Genomic DNA, 20,404 nt, shown 5'->3' with positions numbered 1-20,404 from the left:
GGTGCTGTCCCAAGGTCAGGGGTTTCCCGACTCAGAAGTTAGAAGAGGTTTTAATTCTAACTTTTTCCGGGTAACTATTGGTATAAACCCGGCAGAAAAATATGAAGTTTGCGATTTAAATCGCATTTTCGGATGGTTCGTAGCGCAATGCAATTGTCGAGGTACTTCTGGGCAATTACTGTGCAAACCCTTACCTGGGAATTTGCCAGAGGGATTCCTCAGTGTATCTTTGGGGTACCCCCCAAATCTGATGCTGGGGAGCATGGAAGTTATGGGCCATTATATCAAAAGGCCATCACAAGGAAATAAATGCAAGATTATAGTATTAGAGTCTAAAAATTATACACTCTTCGGGTGGAATTCTCCTATCTGGGACCAAGTCCTGTGGTGGGAGTGGGGAATGTTTCCCTCCAGAGGGGCCACTGGGAAATCCCACGGAATCTTGCGTCCCCGTTACTATTTATGCAGTCAGGGGTTTCCCGATGTCTTGCGTCGCAGGACGGGCTGGATGCCATGCCCTGTTGTCACATCCCGCCGAATATCCTCACTGTCAATACTACCTACTGAGATGTCTGGAAGGGGAGGTGAAGGTCTATTACCTAAGCTCAGTGACGCCTCCCTGCATGTCCTCCTGGACCATGTCAAGGCCATGAGGGATGTATTGTACCCAGCTGCTGGGGAGGCCGCCAAGCAGGGAATCTAGCCCTGCACGGGTGCAGATGGCCGATCCTGTAAGTGCCCAAGCTGTCTAGCCATACTATGCCAGAAAAGGATGAACGATCTCATTCGCTCTCCCAGGGTAAAGCTTCAGCTCCTTGCACTAACCACAACGAAACCAATGAATGTCAGGGTGGACAGGCCTCAGTGGCAATGGCATAGTTGTGCCTTGTGGCCCCACTGAAATTTATCCACTCTGCGGTGAAGTGACCACTGTGCCTCCTGCACCTTTCCACATGGAGAGATGAATGCTGTACAGAACAGGGGGGTGGAATGGGCTTAAGCGCAGTAGGCACAAGCAACGTCCATAAATCAGATGCCTTCCTAAGCCTTATCCTTGCATGTGGATGGGCTCAGCGCTCTGGAGGGAGCTGGCCCACAACCCTTCTAGGCAACTTGCAGAGCAGTAATGCCATTTCACACAATCCAGTGGGCTAAGAGTGGAAGTATGAAAAATGAACATGAAATTGTAACATACGAATGGACGCAACATATAATTCCTCTCAAACCCATCTTTTCTGTTGTATTTAGGAGAAGACAGGAGAGGGGGTCACCCAAATCTCAGGGCTCTCACTGAGTTTGAAGAAAGAGCAGCCCAGTTGGCAGGCGTGGAGCAGGACCAGGCAATTGACGATGGGGAGCTTGGACTTCGGCCTCCACCCAGTAAGGATCCATCCATGGTACAGAAACCTGAGGGCCAAGTGTTGAGGGCCTTCATGTTGGAGGCAGCTCATGCTGTCACTCACTCTCTCCTCTCTTACTTACAAGTGCCACCAGGAAGAAGCCAAGGCTCGAGGCTGAGGACTCCCGGTAAGGCCTCAGCAGAAGCCCTAGCCTGGAGAGGAGCCAGAGAGAGGACAAGAGAAGAGATGTTCACTGCTGTAGAAGCGTCACAGCAGACACCTGCATCTTCCACCAGCCCAGAGTCACACAGCTTGATGGATATTAGTTCTAGCTTAGGAAGGGTGTCACAATTCGGTGGTCACTGCATAGACATGTGTCTGCAGCAGAAGACAGGGTCAATCGAGCTCACTGGCACTCGGAGGAATAATGGGGAAGAAGCATCTGTGAGGTTCAAGTTCCTATGGTAGGCCTCAGGAATCAGCCTTCTAACTAATGGTGGTGAGTCAGCAAGAGACAGGAGAACATCAGACAGAGGTACTGGAGGCCCTCAACAGAGTGGCACGTGAGGTGAATGAGTCTGCCCACGTGCTGGTTGATGAAGTGCTGCTGACCTGTGCACACGTTGAGGTCTCCATGGAAAGGTTGGCACACTCCATGGAGATCTTCCCTCCTGCTGCCCCTTCCCCTTAAGGAGTCAGGCTGGGGTTCCTTTGGGATTCCTAAGGGAGGAGGAGGGGCAGCTGGACACCCCTGGGTCATCCACTCAGGAATCTCAGAAGTTGTCCGGACTTTCTGAATCCCCTTTGCCTGTGATCTGCCATGATGGGCAGTATCGGAACATCCACCATCATTTAAAGCCGGTGTGAAACCAATTTTTGGACCACTGCCTGCCACTGATCCCACCGTCGGGGGCAGGGGAGAATGCTGCCCTTCATTGTCATGTTTTATCTGAATTTGTACTCTTTGGCAACATGCTAACTTTATGATAGATCAATACCTCAATATTGAACTACAGAAGAGAAGTAAACCTTGCTGAAGCTCTCTGAGATCATTCTAAATGTATATGATCTGACTATTGGTCAATCAGGATATGGTTTTGGTTAAGTAACTGTTTGAAAAATCTGCTTTTATTAACAAATTCTAGATGATGAAATCAGAATGAAGCTGAAGACAGCTTCTTACCTTTTCATTGTGCAATAGATTTGGGGAAGCAAATGGATCATGAAACATTTTTTACTGAAGAACTCAGAGTAAATTAAAGTTCACATATCAAAATGTGATATGAGACTTATCTTTGCACAGGTATTAAATTAACTAAGTTAACAACCCAGCACAAAGTAAACTGGGATTTATCTTCTGAACCAATCTCATCCCTGATATTCAAGATTGGAGTTTAATCTTAGGAGAAGTTGTGAATTGTGAAATGAACAGCCAGTGTCTAAATGTAGTTATTTAAACGTTTGCATATCCAATTGCTACAACCGATAAGAGTACATATTATACCCAAAGAAAAGTGAAAATTACCCTCAAAAGTGTGTCCTCACATACAATATTTGAAGAATTTCTTAAATAACATAAATAATTACTTACAGCTCTCCGGATATCCCTTGTGGAAAGGTCAATCAGCTTCTTGTTTATGGCCCACTCTTCATCAGCCTCCATTATAGCTTTCTTTCATAAATTACATTAAAATAGAAGTATGTTATTGTGATAAAGGAAAATAACTACATTTAGGAAAGCATTATATCAAAAAGCCAACATGGAAAAAGAAAAGCAAAATTATAGTATTAGAGCACATTGTATTTACAAACATGGAGTCAACCATTACCATATTATGAAAACTAAAATTATTATATTTGATTTTCATTTTGTTATGAGAGATCATTGTTTCAGACCTCCAAGAAAATATCCTGGGGATATTACTGAATGTTTGGCTCCCTACACAATCTGGTGTTTAGGTCTTTTAACTCCTACACTTCTGCTACATTGAAGTTTAAGTAGTAAAAATAATGTTAAACGTCGATTAATGTTATTTCAATGACAACGTTTTTCAGCAATCAATCAACCACCAGTACTATTTATCATAGTTTATATTCGGCAACAATTCAGAGGGAAAGGTATTTTCTCTTTGAATCTTCAAAGCATTTTAGCAAGCTTATATCAAATTTGGGAAAGAGGCTGCTGTACAATTTAGTCAGAAATAACACCCACGAGTATGAAATAATAAAATTAAACATATACATAGAGATCATCTGAAAAACAAGTTAACTTTTAGGCTTCCTTTTAACAACACCATAGAAAATACAGAATAGCCCTTTTGACATTGTAAGCAATTGAGTGAAGTAATTTGAAGTTATTAAAGGAGAATGTTACTGCAGACCAGAATGTTTTTTGTACAAATTACTTCTTACTTTTAGGCGTCCCTCATAAATTCTAATTTGCTGCCTGCATTGCCATGATCACCAAATGTTTAAGGTGAGGTAGACCCTACATTATTGTCAGTGAGAATGCCTTTAAAATGATGAGCATCATGATCATGGACAAAGTCCAGAATAGCTATGGAGAAGTGTTAAGTCATTATGATTTTTTACAATGGGGGCAGGATGAGATTTCAGGTTTAGATCCTTAAATGAAACATAGGGCTGAATCTTCCGGGAATTGCCAATCACCGTTGGATTGCCAATCACCGTCGGATTGCCAATCACGGTAAGATTGCCAATCACCGTCGGACTGCCAATCACCGTCAGATTGCCAATCACGGTAAGATTGCCAATCACCTTTGGATCGCCAATCACCTTCAGATCGCCAATCGCGGTCGGATTGCCAATCGCGATCGGATTGCCAATCGCGGTCAGATTGCCAATCGTGGTCGGATTTCTTTACCTTGCGCTAGAGCTTCACATTTCTCGCCCAGACTTTTGAACCATGTCTCCTGGGAAATGTGAAGTGCACCTGCTCCGGTAGTCCTTCCTTTGTAGCATAGGAGTGCCAAGGGAAGCCAAGCTTCTAACTTTTCCTGCATTACAATTCAGCCAAGGAAATCCAAACTATCCAAAGTCTCCGATTTTATCTCCAAGTTTCGGAGGGTTCCCAATGTAGGGTAATTGCGCAATGGAAGTTGAAATATCCCAGGCAATTCCCCTGCAAGTCCATGTGTTGGTACTTCCGATTGATCCCCCAGTGCATCTTCGGGGATACCTCTGGGGGTTTGACAACAGATTTGGCCCTAGTTTTTAAGTTGTTGGAGAGGGGTGGGGGAGGGGTGGATGGGGAGCAGACTTGACTCAGTGATCGGTCTTTTCTCTGTATTGATGTTGATGGACTTGCTGTTTCCGTTTACTTCAGAATTCCTTCATTGCCAGTGTTTTTTCCTTTTATTTTCCTCAATTTTTCCTGTGCTTTTTCACTGCCTTAATAGGTTTTTGAATGCTTGTTTGTTCTTTTATTTTGTGACCTCACTGAGATCTTCAAAATAATTCATACTTTCACCTCTTTCTTAAGCCAGCATTCCTGACTTTGGAATTTCACTGTTGTTCTATTCCCTCCCCTCTTTATTCAGTATTATCACTGGGCTCACTTAACTTTCAGTGCTGATGAAGGAACTACAACCAAAATTCAAACTGGTCTTTTCACTTCATAGATATGATATCTAAATGCTATCTAGCATGTTCCAATTTTATTTCAGATTTTTAACATTGGCCGTGTTATTCTTTTAATTGCCTTGCAAAATTTATCTCTGGGGATACTTAGCATGTGCTACAGTTCTATCTTTTATTTTCATCCTTTTTTTTACTTAATTGGCCTGATTCGTGCTGATGAAATTATGGATGTGCAGTCTGTCACCAACATCCCATGCAGCATTCCTGAGCAGCATTGTAGACTATATACAAATGACTCACCATTTCAATTTCTCACTAACCAATCCCCACCCCCTCTCACCACAATGAGACTTAGACTTCTCTTGCAGAACTTAGATATGGAAAAGAATGGAATAAGTGCCAAATTTGTGCCTGCCCTCACTCTAAAACATCAATTCCTAAATTTGAAAGACTAGAATAATTACCAAATTAAACTGTAATAAAATATTTTTCCAAATTACAATGGTAATATATTCCATTAAGATACTAAAACATTCTATTAAAATATCTGCAAAAATAAATCAACTCTTGCTTTAAGAATCAATATTTGCAGGAAGTCAGTCCTGCAACAAAAACCTATTTCTGAAGCTCTTAATGTTCTATCTCAAAAAACAATTAATGGACTGTTTCTGCCATTTCTGTCTGCATTCAGGTCTTACCTTAAAGTAGATAGGAGCAATGTCTCCCAGTTCCTTTGGTAGGGGAATACATTCATACACCATATGAAAGCGTTTCTTTAAATGCATATTGGTCTCAAAAAAGACACAGTCGAGACCTTTGTCTTCTAACATTTTCACCAAGGCTTTTCGAAACAGCTATTAAAAAGACAGACAGTTCAGTCCTGTGCCCTGACAAAGAAAACAAATTACTTTTAAAATCATCTAACAATAAAGTCCTGTGTTTGAACCTGGGTTAATTTTATTAGGAAACATTAACTAGGATTCTCTTTGGTTAGGAAGGGAAACATTAACCAGGTTTCCCCGCTCAAAGTTGGTGTCAGGAGGTCTTCACTATTTTTGAACTTGAACATCATTTGAATGCTGTCAGTTGATCTTTAGGTACCGAGTGGGTATTTTGCTGCTTTTTACAGCTCTCACAGTCTGCCAGATCTCCACTTTACTTTGTATTTGCTTAAGGACCATAATTTTCATATCTTAGCAGCTCTCGCTAAGAACATGCAGGTGCTGTTCACCTTTTTACAGGCCTGGTGTGAATGAGGTGGTCATAGTGTCTCCCTCCACCAATCTTTCAGAAGTGTCCTACCTCAACTGTACAGCATAGATTTTCAACAGGATTCCACAGACCATTGGAAGCCCTTCAATGGATTGCAAGGTAGAATAGAATAGTACAGCACAGAAGGAAGCCACTCAACCCATCGATGGATCTTTCTAGAGGCAACCTAGTTAGTTAGCTTTTTCCTCATATCCCTGAAATTTTATTCCCCTCAAGAATTAATCAAATTTCTCTTGGAAAGCTACTGCTGAATCCGTATCCACCACCCTATGAGGCAGTGAATTCCAAATCCTAACCACTCATTGTGTATAAATATTTTTCCTCATGTCACCTCTGGTCATTTTGTTAATTATCTTAAATCTGTGCCCTCTTTATCGACCCTCAGCCATTGGAAATACCTTTACTTTATTTACTCTATCTAAATACTTCATGATTTTAAATACTTCTTCTAAATATCCTCTTAGCCTCTGCTCTAAGGAGAAAAACCCCAGCTTTTCCAGTCTATCCACACAACTGTAATCCCTCATCCCTGGAACAATTTCTTCTGCACCCTCTCCAAAGCCTTCACATCCTTCCTAAAGTGTGGCACCCATTGTTTGGCACAATACTAGGCACAGACTAGTATTTTACATAGGTTTACATAGCATAACTTCCCGGATCATGTACTCTACGCCTCTATAAAGCCAGGGTTCCGCATACCTTATTAACTGCTTTGTTAACCTGTTCTGCTGTCTTCAAAGAATTGTGCCCAGGTCCTTCCCTCTTCTTCCACCCCCTTTAAAATTGTACCATTTAGTTAGCAACATCTCTCATTTTTCCTACAAACATTTCACCTTACTCTTCTCTGCATTGAATTTCATCTGTTATGTGGTTGTCCATTCTACCAGCTTATCCATGACCTCTTGAAATTTATTAATATCTACCTTGGTGTTCACTACACTTCCAATTTTGGTGTAATCTGCAAACTTCAAAATTGTGCCCTGAACCCCAACTTCAAGTCATTAATGTACATCACTGAATCTTGGGAAACTCCACTGTATAACCTACTCCAGCCCAAAAAAAAAGTTATAAACTTCAACTACTGTTTTCTATCCCTTAGCTAACTTTGTATCCATGCTGCATCAGGTGAAAGGTCATTGCCCTGAAAAGTTAGCTCTGTTTTTCTCTCAACAGATGCTGCCAGGTCTGGTAAGTACTTCCAGGATTTCTGTTTTTACTTAGTCAAAGAAAACTTGTCCTCAACAAATCTGTACTGGCTCTCTTTTATTAGTGTATGCTTGCTCAAATGGCTGTTAATTTTCTCCCTGTATTATTTCTAAAAGCATCCCTGACACCAATGTGGAACTGACTGGCCTGTAATTGCCGGATTTATCTTTCTTTCCTTTTTTGAACGAGATGTAACATTTGCGTTGCTTCAGTCCTTTGGCACCACCACTGTATAAAAAAGGAGTAGAAGATTGTGGCCACCACTTCCACAATTTATGCACTTACTTTCCACAGCAACTAGAATGCATCCCATCCCGACTGGATGAGTTACTTAAAGGACAGCAAGCCTTCCTAGTGCCTCCTCTTTATTTACTTGCATTTAATCCAGTATCCTGGCAAATTTCTCATTCACCGTAGCTTGGGAAAAATCCTCTTATTTGGTAAGCACTAAGACAAAGTAATCATTTAGTACCTCAGGCCTACCCTCTGTCTCCATCAATAGATTTCCATTTTGATTCTTAATTGGCCCATTGCTCTTTTCAATAATCCTTCTACTGTTGAGATGCTTATAGAAGATATCTAGATTCGCTGAAAAAAGAGGCATGTCAAAGCTTTTCATCTTGCACTCAACAGGACACTTCGCAAGAATATCAACATAAGGGGAAAACAACAATTTATACTGTATGAGAAGAGAGTGCTGATTGGTTGGCAAATGGCTCTGATTGACAGAGGCATTGCCATGGAGAATGCACCAGTAATCGTGATAGACCGTTAACTGCCAAGCACTGTTTGAAATTTAAACCAGACAGCTTGACCCTGATTGGTCAAGGCATTGCCCTGAGGAATGAGTCAGCGAATGGCTGTCACTTATTTTGTTGAGGTGAAGCTGGCACAATGTGTGTACATGTTCTTTCTGTCTGCAAAGAACAGGGCCCTGTTCATGCAAATGCGCGTGCTGCGAGTCTGATTGATGATTTTAAATTGGTTGCCAGCATAATTCTTAGCACGCTGAGGATTATTTAGCAAATGTTGTGCAATTGCATCCAATGTTGAACACTGTGTTTTGAGTTTTGCATGCAGAGGCAGGTTAGATACAGTCTATACCTTGCCCACTGTGAACAGCAGCTAGGACATGCTGCTTGATATGATCCATCAGTCTTTCAGACTTACGGCTATATACCTAGCATCACACTGGCACTGAAATTCATATACCACATTACTCTTTTGTGTAATAGTAGAATATCTTTTTGGCTTGACAGCAGCATCCTTTTGTTGGTGAGTACCACTCGTGTTGCTCCTGCATAGTAACAGCATGAAACAGCTGTTCACCCATTGTTCAGATTTTGAGATACCTTGCCCTTCCAGGGTAATCTGAGGTGGAATGGGAACTGAAAGTGACAGCCTTAGACCTGTTCTCGAGTTTGCGTGATATACAGTGCAAAATGATGTGATCAGAGTAGCTATTATCCAGCAGGATGCTTTTGATGTGCTTTATTTCAGCAACAAGCTTGCAAGGTGAACAAATGGCTCAGGCCCTATTTGCAAGGTTACCGTTAATCTTATAGCTTGTGGAACTGTAAGAATCCCAATGCATATATTGACCAGCGAAGGTAGGCTTGCTGTAGGTCATGATAGAGAAACTCCTGGCAGATTTCTCATTTAGTACATCAAGAAAAAGGGGTTAATTTGACTTCTCCAATTCTAAGGTGAATTTGCGCAGAGGATGGAGCCCATTAAGACATGTAAGAAAATTATTACATGCAGCTGCGGATTTAAGTATAGTGAACATTTCATCCAAATAGCAGAAATATGCAAAGGGTAGGAGGTTAGGTGTCATAACTTGTTGATTTCCTCTAATATTCATATTCTTGCCAAGTGTACTGAAGTGCAAGACAAAAAGCTTCCACACATTTTTTTTTTCAGCAATACTCAAGTTCTGTATTACCAAACGACTATTTATGTCCAGATTCCCTTTTACATTACTTGCAAATCTTTATGTGTATCATCTATTTGACCCTCTTATCTTCTTCTTTACTTGTACTCTGAAGGCTTTATATTCACCCTGATTCTCCATTGTATTATCAAACTGACATCTGTTATACACCCCTCTCTATTCATCTTTATCCTACCCTCTAACTCCTTTGTCAACAAGGGAGCACTTTTGGCTGTCCTCCCTTGCCCCCTTGTGGGAGCTTATCCAAACCATTTCCTCTTTAAAGGCCAAACATAGCTTTTTTTTTGTTAAGTCTTTGACTCCAATTTACCAGACCTCTCCTCAATTTGCAGACATTAGCCCTCCCTCAATTAAGTATTTTTTGGTCTAGACTGCTTTTTCTTTATCCATAGCTAACCTAAACCTTCCAATGCTATCATCACTGAGCTGATGCCGGACTTTGACATTCTCCACTTGACACATTCTATTCCTCAGATTATATTCAGCAATGCCCCCTTCCTCGCTGGACAGGAAAAATACTGGTCAAAAAAGTTCTCCTGAACACACTTCAGAATTCCTCCCATTCTCAGCCTTTAACGCTATCACTGTCATTTTCAATACTGAAATAGTTAAAGTTTCCTGTAATTACCACTCCAAGTTCTTGCCCCTTTCAGTAATTTCTTTGCAAATCTGCTCCTCTATTTCCATTCCATTATTTGGTAGCTTATAAAATACACCAAAAAGCATAATAGCTCCTTTATTGCTTCCCACCTCCAAACAAGTAGATTCTGTATTTGACTTAAGGACATTCTCTCTTTCTAGCATTGCATTATTTTCCTTAACCAAAACTGCAAATCCTTCTTTCTTTCTTCCCTACCTTTCCTAAAAACCTCCTACCAAGTTACCATAACATTATGAGATTCTAGGTAAAACAACTGTTTCCTTTGCCATTAGAATAGCTTGCCAGCCTGCTCTTTTACCTACTGGGCCTCTTTACAGCATGCTATGTAAATGCATATCAATGGATAAAACAAAATAATTCTGTCATTTACTCATAACAACCACACAATGTCAAATTCTGACAGCCCATCAAAATAAAGCTATTCAGTGCTGAGTTCCTTATAAACATGAAACATCAAGACGAATTGATAACACAAATTATGTTCATCAATTATCATGTATGATTAGTTTTATATCAGGAAACATTGTTAATGTTCATAATTTCTCTCATATTACCACAGCAGGATAAAGCTGCCAAATAACTGGCAAATTCACAGCAGGTTAGATACAGTCTTATATTTTGCACAGGGCAAATATCATTAGTTTCAATCATCATGGAATATCAGCAGGAAAAACTCTTGCAAGGGCTATCCTTAACCGGATTGTCACTCACTCCATTGATGCTGGGCAGAGAATCAGTGTGTCTTCCATGCGGGACAGGGAACAATGGACATGACCTTTGTAGCATATCAAATTCAAGAACAGTCCTGCGTACAAAATAAGAACCTCTATATGGTGTTCATTGACCTGACCAAGGTTTTTGATACAGTAAACCAGAAAGGTCTGTGGATGGTTCTGTACAAATATGGTTGCCCTGAAAAGATGGTCAGTGTCATTCGCTTGTTTCATGACGGCCAGTGTGATGCAAAGTAGTATGTAATTGGATCTCTTTCCTGTCACCAACAGTACCGGGCAAGGCTGTGTATTGGCTCCAGCTGTTTGCCATACACTTCTCGGCCATGCTCCAGGAAGCACTCAAAGATCTTGACACAGGTGTACACGCACAATTCTGGATAGACGGAAAACTCTTCAACTTGCAAAGGTTCAACAGCTATTGCGTGAACTCTTGTTCGCTGACGACTGCTCTCTCATAACACATACTCTGGAGGACATTCAACTGCTTGTTGATTGCTTTGCCCTAGCTTCAGAACACTTTGGCTTGACAATAAGTCTGAAGACGACAGAGATCTTGTATCAACCTGACCCTGGCCACATAATGCAAGACACCACAGTCACCACCAAAAAAAACACTGTTCAATAGAAAGCTTCATATTGCTGAAAAAAGAGACAGGTCAAAGCTTTTCATCTTGCAATCATCAGGACACTTTGCAAAAATATCAATATAAGGGGGGAAACAACAATTTATACCGTCTGTGAACAGAGTGCTGATTGGTTGGCAAGTGGACTCTGATTGGCAGAGGCGTTGCTATGGAGAATGCACCAGTTAACTACCAAGCATTATTTGAAATTTAAACCAGGCAGCTTGACCCTGATTGGTCAAGGAATTGCCCTGAGGAATGAGTCAGCAAATGGCTGTCACTTATTTTGTTTAGCTGAAACAGGTGCAATTTGTGTACATGTTCATTCTGTCTGCAAAGAACAGGGCCCTGGGTATTAATATATATATATAGCTTCCAGTACACTCATATTCATCACACTGCAAGCCTGACTGACAATCTTAAATTGGTTGCCAGCGTAATTCTTAGCATACGGAGGATTATTTAACAATCGCAGAATCACATCAAATGTTGGACACTGTATTTTGAGTTTTGCAAGCATGGGCTGGCTGGGTATGGTCTATACCTTGCCTGTTGCAAACAGTGGTTGGGACATGCTGTTTAAGACGATCCACCAGCCTTTGGGATGTACGGCCTACATACATCACACTGGCACTGAAATTCACATACCACATTACTTAAAGTTACCTTGTCAGTATCCTCTCCTATTACACTATGCTGGATGACAAAATCAATCATTGCCTGGCAAAAACAAGCTCAGCATTTGGCAGGATCACACACAGACTTTGAGAGCATGGAGTTTGTCTCAAAATAAAGATCTAAGTATACCAGGCAGTAGTTCTTACATCACCTCTTTATGGGTGCAAGACTTGGACAACCCACATAAAATGACAATCTACATCACATAAAGCAACTAGAAGCACTCTATCTTTGCGGTCTGAGATGTATTTGCAACATCAGATGGCAGGACAAAATCCCCAACACCAAGAGTGGAATTTTCCTCTGCCAGTGACATGAATCCTGGCAAACAGGAGCACTGAATTTGGCGGGAATGAAAAAGACAGTTTCCCGTCGATGGAAAATAAGTTTGAAATGTAGTACTCCCAGCTTTAATGGCAGGTCAAAGGCGGGTCAAGTTTGCTGCCAAGCAATGTTGGGAACCATATTTGTATTTCATGAATGCTCATTAAAAGACCAACTAGCTGGAATTACGTGTCCCCCCCTCCAAATTAAGTGCCCCACCAGCAGATATTTTAATAGTGGATGGTGGTCTTAACTTTGTACTCCCGCTATCACCCACCAGGTTCCTACCATCCTCCTCCTTAGTCACCACCTCTTAATTCCCATTCTTTCTGTCACTATTCAGTCTCCCCCCTCTATCCTTGACCCCATCATTATTCATGTCAATATTCCTGTTCTCTCCCTACCCCTGAACCTTTCAATGTTAACATCCCCCTGCTATTTGTGGCTGACCCATCCCCTTCTTGAGGCCACATGCACACTTATTTTTCAGGACCATTCCTACCTCCTCCCCCATGAGATCATCCAAGCGTAGCTTGTGTTACAGGCACCCAATACTTTGCAGTTACGGTCTTGAAGGAATGCGAAAGCAGTGTCTCCTGACCTCCAAGTCATGGATGAAGTGAAGCTCGCCAGGTGCGCACCACTTAAATTCTGTAGATTCCAAAATTCTGTAGATTCAGGAGCACTCCCGGCAGAATTGAAGGTGAAAAATGTAACCCCACTATTTAAAAAAGGTGGGAGGGAGAAAACAGCGAATTACAGACCGGTTAGCCTAACTTCAGTGGTGGGGAAAATGCTAGAGTCTATTATAAAGGATGTGATAATATCAACCGGATTAGACAAAGTCAACATGGATTTATGAAAGGGAAATCATGTTTGACAAACCTACAGGAGTTTTTTGTGGACCTAACTAGCAGAATAGATAAGGGAGAACCAGTGGATGTGGTGTATTTGGATTTTCAGAAAGTTTTTGATCAAGTCTCACATAAGAGGTTAGTGTGCAAAATTAAAGAACATGGGATTGGGGGTAATATATTGGCATGGATTGAGACTTGGTTAGCAGACAGGAAAGAGAGAGTAGGAATAAATGGGTCATTTTTTAGAATGGCAGGCAGTAACCACAGGGCTCAGTGCTTGGATCCCAGCTATTCACAATATATATCAATGATTTGGATGAGGGAACCAAGTGTAATATTTCCAAGTTTGCTGATGACACAAAACTTGATGGGAATGTGAGTGGTGAGGAGAATATAAAGAGGCTTCAAGGCAATTTAGTCAAGTTGAGTGAGTGGGCAAATGCAAAGGCAGATGCAATATGACATGGGTAAATGTAAATTTATCCACTTTGGTCAGAGAAACAGAATAGCAGAGCATTTCTTAAACGGTGATAGATTTGGAAATGTTGATATACAAAGAGACCTGGGTGTCCTTGTACACCAATCACTGAAAGCAAGCATGCAGGTGCAGCAAACAGTTAAGAAGGCAAATGGTATGTTGGCCTTCGCTGCGAGAGGGCCTGAGTACAGGAGCAAGGATGTCTTACTGCAGCTGTACAAGGCCTTGGTAAGACCACATCTGGAGTATTGTGTGCAGTTTTGGTCTCCTTACCTAAGGAAGGATATACTTGCCATAGAGGGAGTGCAGTGAAGGTTCACCAGACTGATTCCTGGAATGGCAGGATTGTTGTATAAGGAGAAATTGGGCCGACTAGACCTGTATTCACTGGAGTTTAGGTGAATGAGAGGGGATCTCATTGAAACGTATAAAGTTCTGACAGGGCTGGAGAGACTGGATGCAGGGGTGTTTCCTCTGGCTGGAGGGTCTAGATCAAGAGGTCACAATCTCAGGATACATGGTAGGCTAAGTTGGACTGAGATAAGGAGAAACTTCTTCACTCAGAGGGTGGTGAACCTGTGGAATTCTTTTACCGCAGAGGGCTGTGAAGGCCAAGTCACTGAATATATTTAAGAAGGAAATAGATAGATTTCCAGACTCTAAAGGCATAAAAGGGTATGGGGAGAAAGTGGGAGTATGGCACTGAGATAGAGGATCGGCAATGATCATATTGAATGGTGGAGCAAGCTCAAAGGGCCAAATGACCTACTCCTGCTTCTATTTTTCTATGCTTACGACTGTATATAAGTGGTGCGCACCTGGCGAGCTTCACTTCATCCACGGCTTGGAGGTCAGGAGATGCTGTTTTCACATTCCTTCAAGACCATAACTGCAAAATATTGGGTGCCTGTAACACAAGCTACACTTGGATGATCACATGGGGGAGGAGGTAGGAATGGTCCTGAAAAGTAAGTGTGCATATGGCCTCAAGAAGGGAACGGGTCAGCCACAAATGGCATGGGATGTTAACATTGAAGGGGTCGGGGGCAGGGAGAGAACAGGAATATCGACATGAACAATGATGGGGTCAAAGATAGAGGGGGGAGGCTGAATAACGACAGAAAGATTGGGAATTAAGAGGCGGTGACTATGGAGGAGGATAGGAGGAACCTGGTGGGAGTACAAAGTTAACTCCACCATTTTCACAATCACGGAAGAATGATGCAGTCGGAAAAACAAGCTTGAAAATAATTGATACAGGAGGGTCTCAGGGTGTGTGGGAGGAGCTCAGCAAAACCATTTTGAGCTGATTGAAGGGGCATGCTATTAATTTCCTGCTCAAACCATGAAGAGAATGGCTTAACTGAGTGCTGGACTCAAGGGTCTAGTGCGCAACGAATGAGCTTGGTTCCTTTATGAATGCTGCGCATTCAGGCGCAAATCCATTAATTTTAGGTGCTGCAGTGCAGCTGGTCTTTATAAAATTATGTGAAAAGGGATGTAGAGTCAAACAATCAAGGGCCACAGCTGCAGCATTGGATCAAAATGGACCCTACAAGCCTCAATGTTCTGAGTGTATTGATCATGACATTCAAAGCACCATGCTTGCAGTCATTACATAAGTACGAAGATTGGGTATTAATAGTTAGTCTCTAGGCTACTGGAGGACAACTAACAATAGCCCAACTGAGGGCACATGGGTCTATTGAGTCCAATTATGGCCCTCGTTGTGAATGTGTAGCCACCTCTCATGGGGATGCTCAGCCACCTGTCGTTTTCCAGGACATAAGCATCCTACAAGGGGTGGCCTGGATGCCATGTACCGACTAAGGCCAGAGGATGGATTCTTGACTTGGATACGGAGGAGACCATTCAAGGGGAACTACCATTGATTGCTTATTTGTATACTTTCATAGATACAAAGAGGAGTGGAATATGCAGGCAATGCTGCCTTGGTGATAACGATGATTAGAATGAGGTGAACAAGGGCCCTTCGCCGATTAGCACAACTCTGGGAAGACCATCGCCCTGAGAAGCAAGAAGCTGCGAAGCCCCAGAAAGTCCCAGATACTCCTCAGGGGGGTCAAAATCTACCAAGATGTTTGGCGTGGGCAAAGGTCTACAGAAGATGTAGCTCATACATAGAAATGAGTGAAAGACTGTGTCGCTGGCACCTTTGCTTGTCCAGGGATGTGGTAGCTCACATTTGCCACCTTCTCCATGAAGAATTCATGCAGCAAGGACTTGGAGGGCATCCCATGCTGGTTGCTTTGAAGATTAGCACCGTGCTAAACTTTTTGCCAGCGGATCCTTCTAGGACTCTACTGGGACCTTTGCAGATCTCACAATCGGTGACACACAAATGCATAAAGGAAGTGACAGATGCCCTTTTCAATAAAGCTTGCCATTACGTGCAGCTCCACATGGATGACGGAAGCCAGGATGTCAGAGCTATGGGATTTGCTGCGATCTCAGGTTTCCCACAAGCGCAAGGTGCCATCAATTGCACACATGTGGCCTTGAGAGCTCCCTGGCAGCAGCCTGAGAGATTCATTAATAGAATGTTTAGCTAAGTTGTAATCACAGAAAGCAGATCCAGCACGTTTGTGCTAAGTACCCAGGGACTCTCACGATTCTTACATTTTGAGTCACTTGCAGGTGCTACAGACATTGAGGTACCTTGGCGCTTAGAGGGTTGGCTCCTCAGTGACAAGGGGTAGCCCCAGAAGACATGGCTAATGACGCCTGTTCATCGGGCACAGAGTGCAGCTGAGGAGAGATACAACTGCAGCACATTCCGTCACAAGGTCCTTAATAGAGCAAACTATTGTCCTCCTAAAATTGCGTTTCTAATGTGTGGACTAGTCAGGCAGGGTTCTGCAATACTCACCACAGAAAGTGTCCTGCATCATTGGTGTTTGCTGTGCCCTGCACAAATTTATGCTGCAAAGGCAAGGGGGGCAATGGGAGGAATGTGTTAATGTGTTGCCAGAGGGAGACATTAAGGAGCTGGATGTCCCCTCAGATGAGAAGGACTTGGAAGGGGATGACTCTGAGGGCAAGGATTCAGATAAGCCACACAAGGATGCCATTGCATGGGCATAGAAACATAGATACTAGGAACAGGAGTAGGCCATTTGGCCCTTCAAGCCTGCTCCACTATTCATTATGATCATGGCTGATCATCCAACTCAGTAGCTTGCTCCCGCTTTCTCCCCATACCCTTTTGATCCCTTTCGCCCCAAGAGCTAGATCTTACTCCTTCTTGAAAACATACAATGTTTTGGCCTCAACTACCTTCTGTTGGAGCGAATTCCACAGGCTCACCGCTCTCTGGGTGAAAAAATTTCTCCTCACCTTAGTCCTAAATGGCCTACCCCGTACCCTCAGACTATGACCCCCGGTTCTAGATTCCCCCACCATCGGGAACATCCTTCCTGCATCTATCCTGTCTAGTCCTGTTAGAATTTTATAGGTTTCTATGAGATCCCCCCTCATTCTTCTGAACTCCAGCGAATATAATCCTAATCAACTCAATCTCTCCTCATATGTCAGTCCCACCATCCCAGGAATCAGTTGGGTAAACCTTCGCTACACTCCCTCTATAGCAAGTACATCCTTCCTCAGATAAGGAGACCAAAACTGCACACAATATTCCAGACATGCCTGTGACAACCTCATAGCAACAAGATTCCAGGACAAATAAGGTGTTGACAAGTTTTCACAATCGAAGTTCTTGGCAACATGTAGCGCATGTCCTTAAGCAACTCCACATAGTACAGTCCTTTCAACCATGGCGTCAACAGATCAGTAGGGCACGGCAGCTTTCAAGCAGCTGAAAAGCCACTGCACACATAGATGCACTCATGTTAACATGACACCAGCTTAACAAGACGGCGGGAACAAGAAAAACTTTTGTCAATGGTTTGCTTGACCATCTCATGAGGGAACAGCATCCGGAGAATTCCATCTCGCAAATCGCTAGCTCTCATGGATGAATAAGCAGAGGCACCATCATGCTACTGACTCCCAATTGGCTTCCACAGATCAGGACACAGTGACCTGTAACTCTACATCTTGCACCCAAAGCTGTGAGGTTTGTATGCATTGTCCAACAGAGAGTGCATCACCAGGATCATAGTTTGATTAGTTACAAACACGCAGGACCTTGCATTTGACGAAAGTTTCTGTCTTGAATGACTTTTGCATTAGGGAAAAATGTGGCTGAGTCAGTATTGAGACAGCAGTCAATGACAACTTCTTCCCTTCATAGACCCTGTTGAAGACTTTGATGTACAAAAGCATCACTTTCAGAGCATGATACTCCTTGACATTGTCCAGCTCACAAAGGCCAATCCTTTCTATATACCCTAAGTCAATGAGTGCACTCTCACGCAATGAATTCCATATCAAGTTTTGTGCTGCGCCTATACACAAGGATCACATAAAGTACTGCTAAGCAGCCATCCAAGAGCAACGTAAGATCCTCACAGGTATGGAGACGACTTCATCAAGATGAGCACACACCTCTGACATCACACACTCATACCCCTCTTGCAGTCATTTGTAACATTCCCATTTGATCCTTACTTCCATAGTTCAGCGTCATGCATGGGGAAAGTGGGAACTAGGAATGGAATGACATTCCATCTTAAATGCAGAGACAATAAGCTGGAGAGAGGCATGAAAGCTCGACAATGAGTGCTACTTTTTCAAAATAAACTCAACTCTCATAAAATAAACACCATTGCAAAGTACACTTTGGAGAAAAGATTGTAACATTCGTCACGACAAAAACTTGTGCCATCCACAGACATCAGTGCGAGACAACAGCAGGACAATCACCAGCTTTGATGAGCAATTCTCCAGAGCTCAAATAATGGGCGGAACTTTCTGTCCCCATTGGCATCAGGCGCCATGGCGGCCCTGAGCGTGCAATATGGTGGGAAGGCCAAAAATCAGTTTCACGACATCGTGAAACCAGCTTGCATTTATCCACTCCACCCATCAATGGCAGGCCGCGTTTCCTGTCGCCAGACATCAGCAATGTCATTTTAATACATCTGCATATTATTATAAGACCTGCTCGCTGGAATTATCCCCCTGCTCACGCTGGATCATCCAGGCATATTTCACAATTGTACTTAAGTGACATGCACCTGGCGAGCTGCATTTCGCTTGGGACTTCAAAGTTTGTTTGTCTATCTTGCTTCAGTCAGCACTCTCAGTCATAAGCGCCAGGCTTCACAGGCAGCACCACATCACATTTAGGGAGACTCACGGGCAGGTCTCTACCTACCAGAACAGCTGTAAGGCAGGGGTGGCTTTTCGATGGCTAGAGGGCTAGGGCTTGCTTCGGGAAGGGGGCGAAGTGACCTCAGGCAAGGGTAGAGGCTGCAGGATAAGGGCTGTACTGGCGAAGGGAGATATCCCAGGCTGTGTGTGGGGTCACATGATGATCCATGCTACTGGCCTCACAATGATGAGGGCTGAGGAGGCAGTCTCCAGAGGAGATGAGGCTAGATAGAGATGTGAAGGTGTGTGTGAGAGAGCGCGTGGTGATGTCCCTTGAGCTGGCAGTGAGTGAGATGCCAGTGAATGTGTGATGGCTTTGTGATTGTGAGAGTTTAGAGTGATGAGATGGTTGCCTTACGCTGGGGGCATGGATGAAACCATTCAGCCTCTTTCTTCACTGGATGGCCAACCTATTCTGTGCAGCATTGGCACTGACCACCTCTGCCACTGCCTCCTAAGCCAAAGTGGTGAGATTGCTGGACCTCCTGCGGTCAGAGTGAGGAGTGGAGGACATCGCAGCAGGCCTCCAAAAGGCATTCCAGTGATGGGTCTTCTTGGCTTTCAGGGACATGTCTTCACTGGACTAGTCCTGGGATGCAAGCATTGAGGACTGTGTGTGCAACTGCAGTTAGGTATGGCACCCAGAATGAGGAAAGGGTGAGGTAATGGCATGGCGGGTAATTCAGAGACCGCCCACCTGAGACACAGTGTGTTTCCTGTGGTGGGAAGTGGATGGTACGTTGTGAAAACACACCATTGTGGCCAGCAAGTAAAACACAGTTTTTCATGCCTATCGCACTTACTGCAACTCTGGGACCATTCTACTCTATGTCTGTCTGAGTTTTAAGGGTGACAGGTGTATTGGCCAGCCATCATCATCACATATCATGTGATGTCACAGATGTGGAAATAAAGGCTACTCACTGTGGTGAAATTGTGAGACAATTTATGTAACTGAGGATCCAAATGGAAGCTCATTGGGTTCATTTTTGACCCTTGAATGAACAGGGGATTTTGCATTCGAAGTAGAAGCAGTAGGATACTTGGCTCCGCGAGCCGGCTCTGCCATTCAATAAGATCATAGCTGATCTGATTGTAACCTCCCAACTACCCCGATAACCTTTCACCCCCTTGTTTATCAAAAATCCATCTGGCTCTGCCTTAAAAATATTCAAAGACTCTGCTTCCACTGCCTTCTGAGGAAGGGAGTTCCAAAAACTCACAACCCTCAGAGAAAAAATTTCTCATCTCTGTCTTAAATGGGTGACCCCTTATTTTTAAACAGTGACTCATAGGTCTATATTCTCCCACAAGAAGAAACATCCTCTCCACATCCACCCTGTCAAGGCCCCTCAGGGTCTTAAAAGTTTCAATCGAGTCAC

The 20,404-nt window shown here is 43.1% G+C and overlaps 1 protein-coding gene across 6 annotated transcripts in view; it reads right to left on the bottom strand.

Moving 5' to 3' along the window:
* Positions 1 to 20,404, bottom strand: part of cwf19l2 (CWF19 like cell cycle control factor 2) — a 266,997-nt gene that overhangs the window by 58,860 nt on the left and 187,733 nt on the right. For all 6 annotated transcript variants that reach the window (XR_005944421.1, XM_041198939.1, XM_041198940.1 and 3 more), the window contains 2 exons: positions 5,639 to 5,794; positions 2,932 to 3,012 (listed from right to left, as the gene is read on the bottom strand). Coding sequence is in view for 5 of the 6 variants with exons in the window: in XM_041198939.1 (XP_041054873.1) it covers positions 2,932 to 3,012; positions 5,639 to 5,794 (237 nt within the window). In the remaining variant the exon portion in view is untranslated. The remainder of the gene's footprint in view (positions 1 to 2,931; positions 3,013 to 5,638; positions 5,795 to 20,404) is intronic.

The sequence above is a fragment of the Carcharodon carcharias genome, chromosome 11 (genome assembly GCF_017639515.1).
Source record: "Carcharodon carcharias isolate sCarCar2 chromosome 11, sCarCar2.pri, whole genome shotgun sequence".
NCBI lineage: Eukaryota > Metazoa > Chordata > Chondrichthyes > Lamniformes > Lamnidae > Carcharodon > Carcharodon carcharias.
Note: the sequence above shows the minus strand (reverse complement) of the source record. Positions and strands in the feature narration are given on the sequence as shown.